This window comes from Phyllostomus discolor, chromosome 15, assembly GCF_004126475.2.
Source record: "Phyllostomus discolor isolate MPI-MPIP mPhyDis1 chromosome 15, mPhyDis1.pri.v3, whole genome shotgun sequence".
NCBI lineage: Eukaryota > Metazoa > Chordata > Mammalia > Chiroptera > Phyllostomidae > Phyllostomus > Phyllostomus discolor.
The window spans coordinates 8,738,583-8,756,272 of NC_040917.2; the positions used below are offsets into that span (position 1 = coordinate 8,738,583).

Here is a 17,690-nt window from a genome sequence, read left to right on the forward strand (position 1 = left end):
TGGGGAGGTGCTGGGGGTGGGGGCCGCAAAATGCAAAGGCACATTTAAGCCTTTGGCTGGAAGCATTTTATTTTTTATTGTATTTCTTTTTATAAGAGAACGTTTAGAAAGTTGCAAAGGTAGTAGAAGTTAGCCACCTGGGCTGTGTGGGCTCAGGAAACAAGTTACTCAAGCAAAAGAGGGCCCTGGGAGCTTTGGAGAGAGAGAGCCCAGGGAATGGGCTGGGGGTGGGGGTGGAGGGGGGGAGGCATGGGTGTGCGCCCCAGAAGGAGAGGGAGCATTTTAAAGGCCCAGGGAACTAGATCCAGGATGGGGGGGATCATTGGGGGCATGGGACAGTGAACCCGTGGAAGCAGGGATTTGAATCAAATGTATCGTAAACTCTATTCAGGCGAGACTGGGAGAATGATTTTGTTGTGAAGCTGTGTTCAGGCTCAACCAATTTCAGAAATACACGCCGAAATACACAGCGTAGTTCACGCCGACCTTCTCTAAAGGGGAAATGGCAATATCAGTTTTGTAAAATCGACAGGTTTCCATTCAGTGCCAAATATTAGGGCACCACCCCCCAGGTTTCCCCCTCAGCCAGCCAGCGTGCAGGAGCCCTCGCTGGGTCCCCCGGCTCTGCTGTCCACTCTCCTGCGTCCTCCGTGAACCCCACTGCCCCCTCCGTCCAGGCAGCATCTGGAGAGGCTCCAAGCCTCCTTCTGCAGCACCCCCACTTTCAGCGCCACCCCCTCCTTCCTGCCCCCGCCCGCCAGTCTCCTCTGGTTCCTCATGGGCACTGGGACACCTGGCGTTTCCAACCCCACCTTCAGGTGTAAGCTGCATGTGGGGGTGAGCGTGGAGATGTGCGAGAGGCTGTTTTTTTTTCCTCTAGTTTACAAATGGCCACATATTTTGCAGGTGAGGATTTTCCTGAGCGCACGGATTCTGTAGGTGTGTCACTCAGTCCTTTGCTATTTCCGCTTAAAAAGTCTGAACAGCTTTATTCCTTCCCCTGAATGCCCCCAGGGTGCCTCTGGAGAAGCAGCCTGGAGAAGAGCCTTCTGGGCCTGGCTCATTCTGTAACGTGGGCAAGTCATGCAAAGTTTACTTAATCCTCAGCCCGTGTCCTCCGTGGCTCTCCGAACTCTCCTTTTGTCCCCCTCCACCTGTCTCATTCTGCACCCCCTCCCATCTCCTTGCTCTGCTTGGAGCACAGGAAACTCACTCCTGCCTCAGGGCCTTTGCACCTGCCATCCCTCTGCCACCTGGCATGTTCTTCCCCATATCACACCTCTCTCCTCCTCCTCACCTCAACACACCTCCACCGCCCCTTCCAGAAAATCGCCCGCCTCTGTCAGATGGTACATTATGGGTTTGTTTATGTCTAGTCTTTTTCTCTCTAGAGTATCAGCTCAGCCTGGCGAGGGCGTGTGTAGGGCTGTTCCCGGCTCCATCCCCTGGAATAGTGCCTGGCATATGCAGACACTGAGTGTCACTGAGTGAACAAATGACCCTCTTTTACAAACGGGAAAACCTGGGCTCGGGCCAGGGTGTCGCCTGCCCTCAGTTGCCCAGCCTGTGGGAGGTGAAGCCGGGACGGGAGCCAGGCCTGTGACCTGGGTGTCCCTTCCTCCCCGTCTGCCCCCCTCCCTCTCCCCCAGTCCCCTGCTGGCACTCAGCTGCCCCTCAGAGGGGACACCTGCCCCGACAGAAGCCCTGACAGAACTGGGCCAGTCCCGGCTCACCCCTACATTTCATCTGAATGAAGTCCAGCTGGTGGATGGCCTGCAGCAGCGGCTCACTGTCCAAGGTCAGGTCAAACTCCGCGGACACCTTCGGCTCCAGGGCGCCCTTGACCCACTGCTCCTGAGACACCTGGACACGCTTGATCAGGGCGTCCGAGATCTTAAAGGGAGCACACACACAGTTCAGGGTTTTGATTTGCAAAGGAGAAGCCGTGCAGCGAGTGGTGAGGGAGGAGTCGGGGCCTTGTCCCTGCGCTTGGGGACAGGAAGGGGCTGTACTCAGCTGGCACCCCTGCCAGTATGATGCGGGGCAAATGCAAATGCACTGTGCTGTTCAAACCATATTTTAAATGTGCAATCACGTGAAGTGGGAAGTGTGCTGGCTGTTTAAAAAAATCAGGCCAAACCCTTTTGTGAAACCAATGATACTTTCAAATACACAAAAGCATTCTCCGTTCTGCCGCTTCTGCTAGATCTAGCGCTTTGCACAGTGAAATGGGCTGTTTATCACGGGGTCTGAGGAATGCACCTCCCGCCGCCCCAGAGTTTGGAAGCTCACCCCACCTGGATGCGTGTCCTCCAAATGTTCTGCAGCCTCTGCCCCAGACCCTGTGGACCGCCCCCAGCTGTGCCCTCCTCCGCCGCAAAGTCCTGCCCATTCAGGTGTTTGCACACGTCCCCTTAGAGCGTGACCCCATACACCCATCTCGGGGACGAAGCAAGGGGAGTCGTCGTTTTCTCCACAGATGGAGGGCAGAGGGTGGAGCTCTGGTCGGAATATCTGTCCTGTGCCCGAGAGACGCCCCTGACCCTGGCAGCCTGGCTGCGGCCATCCGTCCAGGCCCGCAGGACTCTGCACCTTGCGGGGACCAGCCACGTGGATTCTGCTAACTCACCTCTTTCCAGCTGGTCTGGCAAAGACTGACCTTTCCATTTTGGGGGGCAAAAGTTTGCATGGGGGTCTCTGGAAGTCAAAGCATAAAAGCAAGGCATGTGGGCCCTAGAGATGATGACACTTGTGACCTGCTCCTGTCTCAGTGACACAGAACCAAGGTCACCAGTAGTGAGAGGGAGAGTCAAGATGACAACTTAGGTCTTCGGGGGCCCCTGAGCCAAGGAGAAGCTGCTCAACTCCAGGCCACCGACAGGGACCTTGCTACGACCTTGGCTGGTCTGGGGAGTAGTGGCGGGGTTGAGGAAGGAGCCCGCACTCGCCTGCTCTCCGCGGGAGCTGGCTCACCTGCAGGAACCCGGCGGGGTCGTTCTCCTTGATCACCTCCAGGCAGTACTCCATCAGCCCGGTGGACTGGCGCAGCTTCAGCGTGCAGTGGTTGATCTGGTCCCAAACCATCTGCGATGGAAGAATCCACAGTCAGCACCTCGCCGGGGTGGGGGAGAGCAGCCACGCTGGCTGCGGTGAGCGTCACAGAAACAGCTCGGAGGAAGGTCTAGAAGGGGCGGCCCTGGTCTGGACTGCCCTGTACCCTCCCTTCTGGCCACCCTGCTCCCGAGTGCCATGTGCCCTCTTTACTGGTGGACAAATGGACCTACTTCCCAACGTGCAGGGCCACGACACCCAATGGAGCAAACTTCCTGAGCTCCGGACAGAAGAGCGGAGAGAGCGCACAGTCGGACACTCTCCTGCTTCTTGTCTCCCTGCCCCTGGCCTTGGGCTCGGCAGCTCTGCTGGCAAACCACGGACCACCCCCGGCACTCATTCCCTCTTTTGTTGAAAGTAGTATCTTCTGATTCAGTTGGGAAATGTCTATAAAACAGACCAAGCCTGGGGACAATGAAGCCATCCTTTGTCACCGCAGCACGCTCACGGGCGCCTGCTTGGACCAGGAGCCCAGGGCCGTGTGAGGGGAACCCTCACTCCCTGTGGTGCGTGGGGGTCTGGGGGTCGTGTTGTTATCACTGGTTAGTGAGTGCACAGCACATCAGAGACAGCCTGGAGGAGGGGGTGGAGCTGGAGACCAGAGCAGAGCACGGTCACCACCCCGTGGCCACTTCCACTCTGTGAGATCTGTGAGATGAGAACAGTCCCTGAGGCGGAGCACTGAAGCCAAGACCGGGCAGAGCGGGGACCTCTGACTCAAAACCAGCTGGACTCAGGGCGTCTGACTCTGGCTTGGGAGGGAGAGCGTGTGTGCCGAGTGGCTTTGGCGACAGTCACACGTGTGAAAGGAGGCCCAGGGGCAGCTCAGCCTGCTCATCTCCTCCCTGTTTCATTCACTCATTCATTCACTCACCTAATACTGCCCCAGCACTCACTGCGTGCTCTGCCTCTCGCTGCGTGCAGAGCCTGCGCCACGGATGGGAGGTGTCCGCCTCCCAGGCACCTACCTTCAGCTTGTGCTCCCTCTCTTTCGTGACCTTGGTGAGCAGCTTGGCCTTCTGCCGCGTTAGAGCGTCCACCAGCGCGTCACACTGAGCGACCAGGCAGGCTTCGTAGTCCAGTCCGTTTTCCTGCGGGGAGCAGAGCGCCTTAGGAGGAGGCTCGCCGAGACCCGGGAGTGCTGGACACAGACCCACACGTGGGGCCGAGAGGCCAGTCCTGGAGCCCTCCGCGAGGTCAGGAGGTGGGGCACGGCGTGAATGCGGAGGAGGGGGGGCGGGGAACCTGCCGCGCTGCCCCATCTGTCTGCGGTGGAGCATGCCTTAGTCATTCGAACCTCCTTCAGAGAGAGTTTTCAACCTCTTGGGAGATCCTCACGCCAGGGGAAGGAGCGGGCTGCACGTCGTGCATGGCGGAGTGCCATCCTAGTGCTTGTGCACGTGTGTCTAAGGCAATGGAAACGCGTGTCCACGGGGTGAGGCCACTGCCTCGGGTCATGAGGTGCAGGTGACCTTTTCTCCGTTCTGGCTATTAGTTCCTCCTTTTCACAATTCCCGTAACACATCCGTCTGCTTTTTGTAATTAAACGGCAGGAAAACAAAGAAAAACACAGCGCTCCTGCTACAGGGTCTGCCTTTCTCAGTGTAGAAAGAGTCCTGCCAGGCCCCTAGGATCAGCGGGAGTCAGGCCTCCTATGAGGGGCTGTGTGGTGTACCCCCCAAGTTCCCTTGTTGAAGTCCTAACCCCAGCACCTCAGCACATGAGTGTATTTGGAAAGAGACCCTTAAAGAGGGAATTCAGTTAAAATGAAGTCATTGGGGTGCATCCCAATCTGATGCCGGGGTCCCTGTGAGCAGAGGAGGCTGGGCCCAACTCACAGAGGGAGGACCACGTGAGGACACAGGGAGGGGACGGCCATCTACACGCCAAGGAGAGAGGCTCAGAAAAAAACCCAAACCTGCTGACACCGTGATCCTGAACGTACAGCTTGCGGAACCATGAGACGATGAACTCCTGCTGTTTAAAACTCCCCGTGTGTGGCGCTCTGGTGCAGCCGCCCACCAGACCAGTGCGTCTCGGGCTCTGAGATGTCAGAGACCTGAGCCAAGAGGTCTGGTGGCTGAATCTGCGCTCCGCCCCGTGGGGCGGGACGGTCTTGCGGGCTGAGTAAGGACTTGGTGCCCTTTGTCCCTTCCTCCATCCCGACGCTGGAATGTGTCACAGGGTCCCCATGTGTGTGTTCCTCCACATGCGCACTCTCATGGAGCACACGCATGTGCCCTGCTGTGTGTCTGGCTCAGGGTGTGGCTCGGCACGAGTGCTCACAGACACACTCATTCGGTGAGTGAGGCAGTTACATTTGACGCATCGATTTTGTGGACACCGAACACTGTGGCGTCCGATAGACACCGCGCAGGACAGCGTGGCCACGCAGGGGGCTGCTGCGTGACTTCTTTCCAGCTCTTTCTATGACCCTCTCTCATTAAGCTGATGTATGACCTCCTTCCCATGTTGGGGGTCCCACGGGTGCCTGTGGACCAAGGGCGCGCTGTCTGCTATGTCAGAGGCTGTGCGGTCGGGCCAGCCAACCTGCCCGTGTCACCACCGAAAACACCCCTACTACTCACTCTCCCTTTCTCCGATGCTTCTCCTGCACTTGTGACACCCACTGCCCGCCCCCACCCCCCCGCTCCGACACCGGGGCTGTGCTCACCTGGATCTGCTGCAGAATGTTCTTCAGCTGGACCAGAAACTCCTTCGCTTCTTTTGCCTTGTCGGAAACTCCATTTAAGGCCTGAGACAGTTGGGCCTACAAGGGGATCACAGGTTGAACGGGAGGATGAGGTGTTAAAGGCACAGAGTTTGCATGGCATCGTGCAGACTTGAGTTCATAGAGGGGGCGAGGCTGGCGCCGCCCGCACGCCGTCCTCACAGGCGAAGGACCGCGGTGGACTCGCGGTGCCTGCACCACAGGCTCACTTCCCAGCATGGGTTGATTGATCTCCTCTCTTCTGTCTGGACCCCAAAGCTGCAGAGGGGCAGGGGGTGCTCGACTGATGGGCTCAGGCCAAAGGGTTGCTCCTGATGTTCGCAGACCCCTGGACAAGAGCCCGTGGCCTAATCCAGTCCCCTCCCTTCCCAGGGCAGCTCCACCCTCCCAGCTAAGACTCTCAGACACTTTGTAGGATAACCCAGGCGCCCCCAGGCCAAGCTCTACCTAACACACACCCTCACACCGTTTGTTGCCTTTGGCCTGGGACGGGGTGGGCAGCAAGCCTGTGCACCCTGGAACTGGGCTGGAGCCGTATGGCTGGGGATCCTGAGGTGTCATCCAGGCTCCTGGTGGCAGCCCCCTTAGCCCCAGGGACTCCCCACTTGCAGAGGGGGGTGCAGACGTAGGCGACTGGCACCCCGAGGTGAACCTGCCAGCTGGGGTCAGATCTATAGCCTTTAGCATCACGTTTCTTTTTAATAGAACACACACACACACAACTAAATTTGTCTCCAAAACCTAACAATCAAGTGAGTGACGGCCTTGCTTCATCTCACGTTTCACATTAAGAAGCCGAAGACACAGCCCACGGGGTCAGACAGGCCAGGGTTGAGCCCCCCCACGGCCCCCCATGTTCTTTACAACTCTGCTCAGAGGTCACCTTGTCGGCGAGGCCTCTTCCCTCGCCCTTTTTCAGAACACCCCTCACCAGCCACGTAGGTTCATCTGCTGCCTGCCTCCCCTCCCGGCAGGCATGCCCCCAGCACGGAGACCCTGCCCGGGTCACTCCCACCCAGGGAGAGCACCGTGCACACGTGGTCGCGTGAAACAGAACTTGCTGAAGGAATGAACCGGCGAGCGTGCTCCTTCAGACCACGTCGGTGGTTCTCAAAGGGCGGTCCCTGGACCCGCAGCCGCAGCGGCACCTGAGAATGAGCTGGAAATGCAAGTTCCCTGGCCCCGTCCCAGGCCCTCTGGTCAGACCCGGGGTGAAGCGTGGAGCCTGCCTTCTAACAAGCCCTCCTGGAGTTCTGATGAGTCTGAGGCCCACTGGACTGCACACACAAGCCTCAGTGGGACCACGGAGAACTACGGGGTGGGCGAGCGGGTGGGGAGATGCGTGGAAAGAGCAGGAAGGGCCCCGGGCCTCAGGGGGAGCACCAGCAGCCAAGGTGAGGTCACGGGAGGGTTTGGGCTCGTCCTGCCTCGGGCGAGCAGCGAGCCTGGGACAGAGGCTTGGCGTAGATGCGGCTCCTTGGAGGAGTTTCCCACTCTGCCCTGGCTTCACCCTCCCTCCCCTATCTCAGCTGCTGTAGGCACCTTCCTCTCTAGCTCACCCAGGGGGTCACCCACTCCCCTCAATGGTCCATGCAGGAAAAATATCCAGTAGAGTCAGGGAAACGGTTTGCGTCCTATGTCTGCTCTGTGTGGTACGGCAGCCACCGGCCCCAAGGGGCTGCTGAGCCCCGAAAGCCGCACACAGTGAAGGGGCTGGATGTTTCGTTTTATTCAATAGTTTAAGCTTCGAGCACCACCCATGGCCTGCGCCGCTGCTCCGGATGGCACAGATTGGCGCGCCCATCCTCAGAGGCGCTCCGGGCCTCGGAGAGCTGGTCCGTCCCCAGGCAACTGCTCTCGGAAGGAGAGTGAGGGGTCAGCACGATGCATAGGCCTGGGAGGTGGGGGCGGGGAGGCACTCTAGCAACAAGATTTTCAAACTGGAGTTTACCAGTGTCCAAAAAGAGTTGCCCTCTCTCCCTACCACATCCCCCCGAACGTGCAGCCCACTGAGGCTGTAGCTGTTTCCTCCCCAAGGAGGGGCTGCCTCCCGCTGACCTGTCCAGCCCCTGGTGATGGGCAGCTTTGTCTCCTCTGCGCATCTAGTCAGTGGTGCCAGCGCAGCAGGGGCTCAGAAAAAAAAAAAAAAAAAAAAACAACGCTCCCTGGCTGACTACAGAGCAGAGTGCTTGCTTGGCTCAGGGGCAGCTGAGGTAGGATGGTCCCAGCAGACCCACCTCCACTGCCAGCAGCCTTAAGGAGGGGCCGCCAGCCTCTAGCGGGCCCTGGGCGCCAGCACAGTCACCCCAGCCGGCGCCGGCCCCCCCTCGCCCCAGCCCACCCCAGGCCAGCCGACCTGCTTCCTGCTCGGTGAGTAGACCGAGAAGCTCGGCAAGGAGCCCAGAGCAGAGTGGCTTTGAAGGACATCGGTGACCTTAGGCAAATACCTGGCTGGAAAGGGAAGGATCTCAGTGGACCCAGCTTCCAGGCCCACCAGACTCGCTGCCCAAACTTTCCCTCTGCTTCTTAGTGCCCCTCGGGGAGGGGTCCCCAGCACACACCACCCCGGGCCCAGCTGGGGTGAGAAGAGCCTGCAGTCTGAGCAATGTGGGTGGCCTGCTTGTGTCTGGTCGTTGATCATACTAAACTCTCAGGGGAAAGGAAATATTTAATTTCCTTAAAATTAAACAATTTTTTAAATGGTGGATTTTAACATGAATTAAAAAGTTGCATTTTATGTCCTTCTTTCTTTTTTAAAATTGATTTGAGAGAAAGAAAGTGTGCGTGCGTGCAAGCGAGAGAAACACCAATTTGCAGTTCCACTTACTCACTCGTTCCCCGGTGGATTCCTGCAGGTGCCCTGACGGGGATGGAACCCACAACCTCGGTGCATCGGGACGACGCTCTAACCAACTGGGCCACCCGGCCAGGGTGTGTCTTCCTATTTCTTTAAGGTTAGAATTACGTTCCTTCAGAGTCTCGAGTTTAGATGAACAACCTAAAACTGCAAGTACTTCCACACTGTCTCAGACTGCCTGCCTGCCTGGCCCAGCACCACGTCTCCACAGGCAGCCCTGAGGGGCGGCGTTAGGGACCCAGGGCAGGCTTCTGTCCTACCTGCCCAACCACTTGGCTATAGTGCATTATGACGTGTTAGCCAGGAGGACCCTGGGCTGCTACAGTTCAAATCCTAGCCCTGTCACCCATCAGTTGTGTGTCTTTGGAAGACCCTCCATCCCTTTGCACTGCAGTGTCCTCCCTTGTAGGATGGGAACGAGAATAACAGTCCCTACCCCATAGGAGTTCTTACTATTACACTTAGTAATACAACCCACGCATTCCCCAAATGCTCTTTAATTGTTCAGTCTGGGTCTATCACCTGCGAATTGTTAGAGACCAGAAGAATGTTCGTGTCCCGCCCCCCACCCAAATCTGTATGCTGAAGCCTTAAACCCCAGCTCAGTGGCACCCGAAAGGGGCCTTCGGGAGGTAAGCAGGTCATGAGGGTGAAGCTCCCATGATGCCCTTGTAAGAAGGGACAGAGAAATCACAGGCACCGAGGAAAGGTCACGCGAGGGCACAGGGAGAAGGTGGCCATCTGCAAGGCAGGAAGAGAGCCCTCAGAGGAACTGAGCTGGCTGGCACTTTGACCTTGGACTTCCAGCCTCCCCGGTCCTGAGGCATCAGTCTCTGTTGTTTACGCCCCTCAGTCGACGGCATTCTGTTACAGCAGCCCAGACTAAGACATGAACTTTCTCTCTAAGTTACCCAACCAGGGCACACTTATATTTTCAGCTCGGCCTCGGAGACAATCCACGTGTCTGCCACGGTCTCTGGAGAAGCCCTAAGCTGCCTCCTTTTACACATGGCCTCGCTCTCTGTCATCAGGATTGCCCGGCAGACGTGCGTAAGGCTCGACACCGAGGATCCAGATGCGCTTCTGCCAACCCCTCCTCTTACACCCAAAGAAACCCAGCTCCCGGCAAGAGTTAACCGCGAGGGAGCAGACGGACGCTTCTGCGTACTGCTGCTGAAGGGCGCCGCGTGCACCAGTAGAGGCGCCGCGCCTGACGCCCAGGAGACGCTCGTTAGATGATTCTTTGGGCGACGCTGCCTAGACCCTATGGCTCATTGGAGGCCATTCCTGTTTGAATGTAAAAGTCCCAGAAACTGAGTACCCCCCTCAAGGAAGCTGTTGTCCCCAGACTCAAAGCGGAAGGAGGAGAAGAGCAGGGGATTCAAATGCCCGACCACCCGCATGCTGCTAACGCCATCTACCGGTGTCTGGGGAACGTGTTTCACAGGAGCCAGTCAGCCCCTCCCTCTGGCACTACACAGCCCACCAACGCCGATGGACGAGAGAAAGCACAGCTGCCAGAAGAGCCGTCAGACCTGGTCAGCTGGAGCTCAGGGCAAGGCTTGGGCTCAATGCCTCCCCCGTGCCTGGGTGGGGGCACCGTCCTATTACTTGCTGAAGTTCACCACTCAAAGTTCACTCCAGAAAAGTGGACCCTGCATAGCAAATAACCTCCTGACCGCCTCTCTCCAGCACAGCTCTGACCGTGTGCCGTCCCCAGCCACCCACGTGCACTCCTCCTCCCTGAATAAATCAAGGTCCAGCCCCGGAGCCCGGTGTCCAACCTCTTCCCCGGCATTACCTCCCTCCCAGCGTTGCCCACATGGTTTCCACCTTCTGGCCAAACTGGACTCTGCCATCCTGGCTGTCCTCCTCCCGGCCTCGGCCCTGCCGCCCACTCTGTCTCCTGGGCTCCCGGTTCCTGTTCTGGCTGTTGCTAGGGAGCACCTGGCCGGCTGCAAAGACCCCTCCAAATGCCACCCCGTCCTGAAGCTTCTGCGCCTCTCCCTGGGTGGCGCATGCTCTTTGAACTCCTTCCAGGATGTACATCTCGCTGGCTTTGGGACAGGCGGCTCGGGGAAGGTGCCTCAGCGTTCCTGTCTTGTGGCCTGACCCCCAGTGCCCCGCAGCCTTGTCGCGCTTCTGTGCGGGCAGTGATGTCTCCGTGCGGGAAGCGCTCCATAAATATCCGTGTCAGGGAAGTGGCTCCGTTCTAGATTTTGTCTGACTAGCTCCCCTGAGCTACTCAAGTCTCGATCCTGTCACACGCTGGGCATAATTAAAATGGCCATGTGGCCACTCTGAACGCTGTTTCTAGGGCACGGAGCCCCATATGCTATTGGGCACCGGCTGTGTGACCCTGCCCTGTGGGCTGAGATGCTCTGCACCACTCTGGGTGTTCCCTGTTTCTTGTTAACTGCCGCCACTGATCCAGCCCAGATTTCGTCCTACTACACGGAGCGCCTGGTGGTCTCCTGCTCCCCACTCTGCTCCAAGTCTGGGGGGTCCCTTCACCTGGCCCTGCCCCCTCCTTTCCTGAGCAACTTGTCACAGCTGGGAACCCCCCACCTCAGAGCAGCCCCCTTCTCCAGCCAGCAAAGACAGGCTTTGCTTCCTAGTTCTCCCTGAACTGCCAGCCACAGGCTCCAAGGGCACAGTCACCGAAACAATCAGAGCTGCCCTTGGGGTCAGCTGGACCGAGGCTGTGGAGCGCGGGCACAGTGGTGGGCTGCGCCTGCCCTGACTGCCCAAGCAGAGGCAGACAGAGCCGGGGACTGGAGGACACAGCAGTGCTCGCCAGGCACAACCCGCAGGGATGGGAGGAGGGCGAGGCAGGTGATGGAGGCCCTGCAGCGGGGAGAGGACAGGACCCCCTGAGCGGGCCTGAGAGGGGGCTGGGCCAGAGTCTCCCATTAGGTGGCAGCAGCCGGACCTTCTGGGCCCCCAACCCCAGAGCCATGGAGACTTTGCTCACAGAGTGTGAATGGTGGACACCAATGGCAAACGGAGAGGTGGCTGTTGGGTAGGAGCCGCTTGGGGGGAGAGCAGGCCAGGGTTTGCCAGGAGGGAGCACCTCTGAGGGGCAGGTCCCTTCTTCGTCCGACTGCGCTCACAGATTAAGGAGACCCTGCCTCAGACACAGAAAGGGTCTTCGGTGGAAGAACTATGATCTCGGGGTGACCCAGGCAGCCTTTTTCCAGGGGATGTGACCCAGATTTGGGGAACCCCCAGAGGTAAGACAGCTGTCTCCTGTGGCCTTCCCTGGGCAACCTGCCCTGGTGGGAGCTCCTGGACTCTCTCTTTTGGGCAATTTTAGATTCTCCCCCACCTCAGACAAGAAAATACAGAGGCAGACACGCTTCTGACATCCCTTCCTCCTTCCCTCAGGCCCCTCGAACGCAGGTGGGGGGGATGCAGGTGGTCTGGGGGAGGGTCCTGCCAGCAGTGGCCGGTGGCCGGGAACGGATGCTGTGTCACAATAAGTTACCCCATTTCCCACGGACAAGCGTGTCCCCGGAAGCCCTGGTCCTTGTCGGTTTCACCTTGGTATGAGCTACCAGATCAGAGAGACTACGTGCTTGTCGAATAAACAGATTCTTTTTTTTTTTTTCCTGGGCAAAGTGACAGGGAAGTGGATAAAATGACCCAGAGTTTAGGAGCCCGGACCAGAGCCCTACTTGCCCTTTGCATCTGACGTGCAGTACAACATCAGAATGGTCACACAAGTCCCCTTCTTACCCTTCGGGGTAACTTACCGTAGAAAAGGATGACGTGGGCCTCGTTGGTCCCTGACCTCGTAGACGAATTACGAGAACACGCCTGTGAGATGCACTAAATCTATCAGATGCACAGTTCAAAACACTGGTGATCAGGAAACTCACAGAATTGGTTGATTTTGGACTCATATTACATGAAAAATGCAGGTTACCATAAAAGAGATGAAGGAAGATGCACGGAGAACCATAGTGATGGGAAGGAAACTGGGACTCAAAACAATAGAGTGGACCAGAAGGAAGAAAAAAAACAAACAAACAGGAAAGAATGAAGAAATAAGAATTCAAAAAAACGAGGAGAAGCTTAGGAACCTCCAGGACATCTTTAAACGTTCCAACATCTAAATTATAGTGGTACCAGAAGGGGAAGAGGAAAAGCAACAGATTGAGCACGTATTTGAACAAATAATAGAGAACTTCCCCATTCTGGCAAAGGAAATAGACTTCCAAGAAATCCAGGAAGCTCAGAGAGCCCCAAAGAAGTTGGACCCAAGAAGAAACACACCAAGGCACATCATAATTACATTAGCCAAGGTAAAAATGAAGGAGAGAATCCTAGAAGCAGCAAGAGATAAGGGGACAGTCACCTACAAAGGAGTTCCCATCAGACTGTCAGCTGATTTCTCAAAAGAGACCTTACAGGCAAGAAGGGGCTGGAAAGAAATATTCCAAGTCATGAAAGACAAGGACCTACATCCCAGATTGCTCTATCCAGCAAAGCTCTCATTTAGAATGGAAAGGCAGATAAAGTGCTTCTCAGATAAGGTCAAGTTAAAGGAGTTCATCATCACCAAGCCCTTATTTTATGAAATGTTAAAGGGACTTATCTAAGAAAAGAAGGTAAAGAAAAAACATGTATAGTAAAATGACAGCAAACTCACAATTATTAACAACCACACCTAAAGCAAAACCAAAAGAAACTAAGCAAACAACTAGAACAGGAACAGAACCACAGAAACGGAGATCACATGGAGGGTTAGCAACAGGAGAGTGGGAGGAGGAGAGAGGGGGAAAAGGTACAGAGAATAAGTAGCATAGAATGTAGGTTGAAAATAAATAGGGGGAGGGTAAGAATAGTATGGGAAATGTAGAAGCTAAAGAACTTATAAGTATGACACATGGACATGACTAAAGGGGGGGATATGGGTGGGAGAGGATGTACAGGGTGGAGGGGAGTGAAGAGGGGGGGAAATGGGACAACTGTAATAGCAAAATCAATAAAATATTAAAAAAAAAGAAAGAAACTGCCCATCCCTTCTCTCCCCATTCTCTTACTCTTCACTGAGTCTTCAGGGCCCACAGCAAGCTAGCTGCCCACCTGACACCCCACAACCCCTCCCCCGCCCCGGCCTCTCTTCTCCCCGAGTTCTCTCTGAGTCGCCACAGGAATCTGCGCTCCACATCCCTGGTGAGCTTGGTGTCCACTGGTGCCGGGAGGAAGGCAGCTCGATCTGGCTGAATGTTTTCACAGGGTATGAGGAAACAGCTGGCTTAACCTTCCTGGGCTAGTCACTTTAACTCTCTTCCAATGTCCAGCTCTTTCCTTGTTTCAGTTCCCCACCCAGGTTAATTATTAACGTGATTGTGTGCTGTGGATTGGTGTCACCCAAATATCCTTGCGTTGGCATCTCCATCCTGAGTACCTCAGAATGTGACATGTTTGGAGGCAGGTTCTTTGCAGATGTCTTTGGTTACCGTGAGGTCATACTGGAGCAGGGTGGGCCCCTTCCCCAATCTGACTGATGAACACATATAAAAGGGGGCATCTGGATGCACAGACACACACAGGGAGGAAGCTGTCACAGTGGGGAATGGTACCCCACCCCCATCCTTCTGACACCATTTCTGACTCTAATACATGGCTTGTAGATAAACAGCATGTTTGTATAAGATGCTTAGGAACTCACTTCAAAAGCTACAGAGTTTGACCTGCAGTAGTCCCAGCTCTGGAAGACTGGCTGACCTTTGATCTCGACCATACAACCAAGATGACAAAAACCAGGGTGACACGCACCAGACCGCTGCGTGACCAGCTTTGAGGTCCTTGTCAGAATGGACTGGGCTGGCAGCAGTTGGTCTCCTCAACGGAGAACTCTCCACCCTTCCCACTGATCTCTGTTCTGCTTTCCCTCTCCCTCCTTACAAAAACCTCTGCCTGCGCTGAGAGGGGAAGGGGGGCTTTGAAACCTAAATCCCCATCTTCTTGAGATGCGCCAGCTTGAAAACACCACTTTCCTTTGCACCAGCACCTGTCTCACAACTTTGGCCTTTTGTGGTGGGCAGCTGGACCGGTGTCTGTCCAGGGACAAGGCCACATGGAAACTGGAGGTGTGCAACCACGCAAGGAGCCACCCCAACCCCCCAAGCTGGCAGAGATGGACCCTTCCCTGGAGCCCACAGAGGGAGCTCGGCCCGCTGACGCCCGAGCTCTGCCTGCTGGCCTCCGGAGCTGCGAGGGAATGTGTTGGGTGGTTTCCAACCATTCAGTTTGTGATCATTTGTCATGGCAGCCCAGGTAAACTAACACATTCTCAATGGTTTCCTTCCTGTTGTAATGCACGTTCTTTCATATATTTTCAGTAAGTAGAATCATATTACAAATGGTCTTTCTCCACATCTTATATATGGTATTGGGTTCTCTAGAAAAGGCGGGGAGCAAAGTTCCTTATAGCTGCAGAAAAGAGGTCATGGACCACACCGAGGATGAGGGATGCTAAGGATCTTATCTGAAAACATAGCTCCAAGCTGAACCCAGGTTTTCTGATTTCAGTTCTTTCCTTCTCATCCTTCTAATCCTCCTCATTATATCAGCAATGACTGACAGGAAGCTTGGTCCGGGAAATCCTGGGATGGATCTCTCTAGCACCTACTCCATGTGACCTGGTGAAGTGGCTCCTGTTGGGAACCGCCCTGCCTGGTATCAGAAGCTGTAACCCCCTGCCAAGGCTAAGGCTGAGTGAATGACCTTGGACTGTAAGCCAACAAGGAGACAAAAGCTCATCTCCCTGGCAGGAGCGCCACTTCTGCTCCTTTTACTTCACCCTGCCTGGCCCCCAATGCTTGGTTGGTTAGCCAATGACCAGTAAGATTCCCCAAGGGGGGAAAGACCTAAGACAGGAACGATCACGGGGGAGGCCCCCAAGGAAGGACTTTGAGGGCCACAGCAAAAGGGGGTGATGGAGCCCCACCCCTTGACTTTAACATAGCCTGAGTCCTCATTGTCTGTGAGAAATCTAATCTCTTGGCTGCCTTACTTCCCTTGCTCCACCTAAGCCTGAAACAATGACAAAGGGTGGTGCAGCCCTGTGCTGGAAAGGGCGGGTTCTCCGGGCGATCAGGCCTGAGAAAGAATATGTAAAATCCTGTGAAACCCGCTTTGTTTAGAATGCTCTCAATTGAATGATAAGGGTCCAAGGAAGAAGTACATTTGTTCCTTAAAGTTTTTTACAGCTCTTTGGCTATCTGACCCTACTCAAAATAAGCCCTCAGAGTTCCTTGTTATTTGATCCTTACTTCCTGGCAATGAGTAATGAGCTTTACCTGAATTCCTGTGTAAACGAATCCAATAAAAGCCCCAATAAAAGCCGTTGAGGAAAAGGTTCTTGGTCCTTTTCCTGTGAGAGATCGGCCACCTTTTCTCCCCAAGCAGATCATGTCTTGGTAGGCTTATTCTCATCCGTGGCGGATGGGGGGGGCTCTGCAGGTGGAGCCCCTGCCACAGGCCCCTACAAATGAACAAGAGTGATGAGGGCAAACGCTGCTTCTCAGCCCTCCCACAAGAGGGCTCTGCATAACCTCAGACCCTGAAGCCGTCCCTTCTTTCCCTCCCACGCTTGGCCTTGACACTCACAGTAAGGGCGATGATGATGGCTTCATCACAGTGGCTTCCCTTTCTTGAGCACTTACTACATGGTGTGCACCCCCCACGCTCTTAAAATGCATCATCTCATTCAATCAAGGTCATTCCAGGGCAAGTGGTAGAGTTTTAGGATTGTTGTCTCAAGAATGAATTTTCTTACTCCCTGCATTCCACTGCCTCCGTAGCATTAAAGATTTCAGTAATGTCAGTCCGGTAAACTTACGCTCGATCAACTCTCTGGACAAGATGTAGCAGTTCTAACATCTGGGAAAGCCACGCCAACACGCCCATCTGGCTTCTGCCATCCCTCCAGACCCCCTGGTCATTTCTGATGGCACTGCTACATCTATCGAGGAGGGAGAGGAGCACCACACCCGTGAGTGGGGGTGGCCGTGCAACAGAAGGCCCAGGGAAATGCATAGCTCCTCCTCCTCCACCCCCCCTTCCCCATTTTCCATACAGTTCCCCTCCTGCAGGAATCACTGCGTTTTCACGATTCACCATGAAGTTACAGGGACTGCCCTGGAAGAGTTATTTATGGCATTGATATTGCAATACATGGGGGTGTTAAGTCACCATTCATTTATCAAATAGATGCTTCTCGAGGCCTACCAGGTGCCAGCTGCCCTGCTGGGTACCGGGAGCACAAAGATAAATAAGACATACTCCTCGCTGTCAAAATGTTCCAAGTACAGTGTTATTTATGCATGTGATATGCAAAGTCGGTTACATTAGGCGAGGGAAACTGTAAGTCCCTGTTAGCAACGAGACATCACTGAGAGGTGTAAATAAGGAAAGCCTAATCAAGTGGGATTTTATTTGTAAAGCTGCCTGGGGTATTAGAATGTGTCCGTGGAGACTGAAAAGACTCAGTTGGCAGAAAAGTAAAAGCGAGCGCAGCAAGATCATGCTCGTGTGAGCAACAGCCAGAGGCCAGAGAGCAATCCAGATCACCCTCCGTGGGTACCCGAGAGGCCTGGGGTAGGGCATCCTCAGGTGCACGGGTCTCCCGGACCAGAATCCTGATTTGACCAAAGTGCAAAGCCAGGGGAGGTTCATTATCATCCAGTGGCCGAAACTGCCTCCTTATTAGGATCAGGCCAACTCCAGTCACTGCCAATCATCAGAGAATTATTTTTGTGACAATCGTGTCTGATGAGAGTTCATCTTTGAATATTCTCTCCATGGTCAAGTTACAATACATACACACACACACACACACACATACATATATAACATTTGTGTTTTTGTTTGCACACCTCCTTCCTTTTCACTCTCCAGACCCTTCCCACACTTTGAAACCCAACCAGCTCTCGCTTCCTCCATGCAGCATCCCCCCCCCGCCCCGCCCCCGGTGGT

General features: G+C 55.3%; 1 protein-coding gene across 2 annotated transcripts in view; it reads right to left on the minus strand.

The window, feature by feature from the left end:
* Nucleotides 1-17,690, minus strand: part of TRIM67 (tripartite motif containing 67) — a 37,693-nt gene that overhangs the window by 8,499 nt on the left and 11,504 nt on the right. The window contains exons 2-5 of one of the 2 annotated variants that reach the window (XM_036016142.1): nt 5,786-5,881; nt 4,080-4,202; nt 2,974-3,084; nt 1,740-1,893 (exon numbers count right to left, since the gene is read on the minus strand). In XM_036016142.1, coding sequence (XP_035872035.1) covers nt 1,740-1,893; nt 2,974-3,084; nt 4,080-4,202; nt 5,786-5,881 — 484 coding nt within the window. Of the gene's footprint in view, nt 1-1,733; nt 1,894-2,973; nt 3,085-4,079; nt 4,203-5,785; nt 5,882-17,690 lie in introns of both variants that reach the window. The other variant, XM_028531329.2, reaches the window with a different exon arrangement.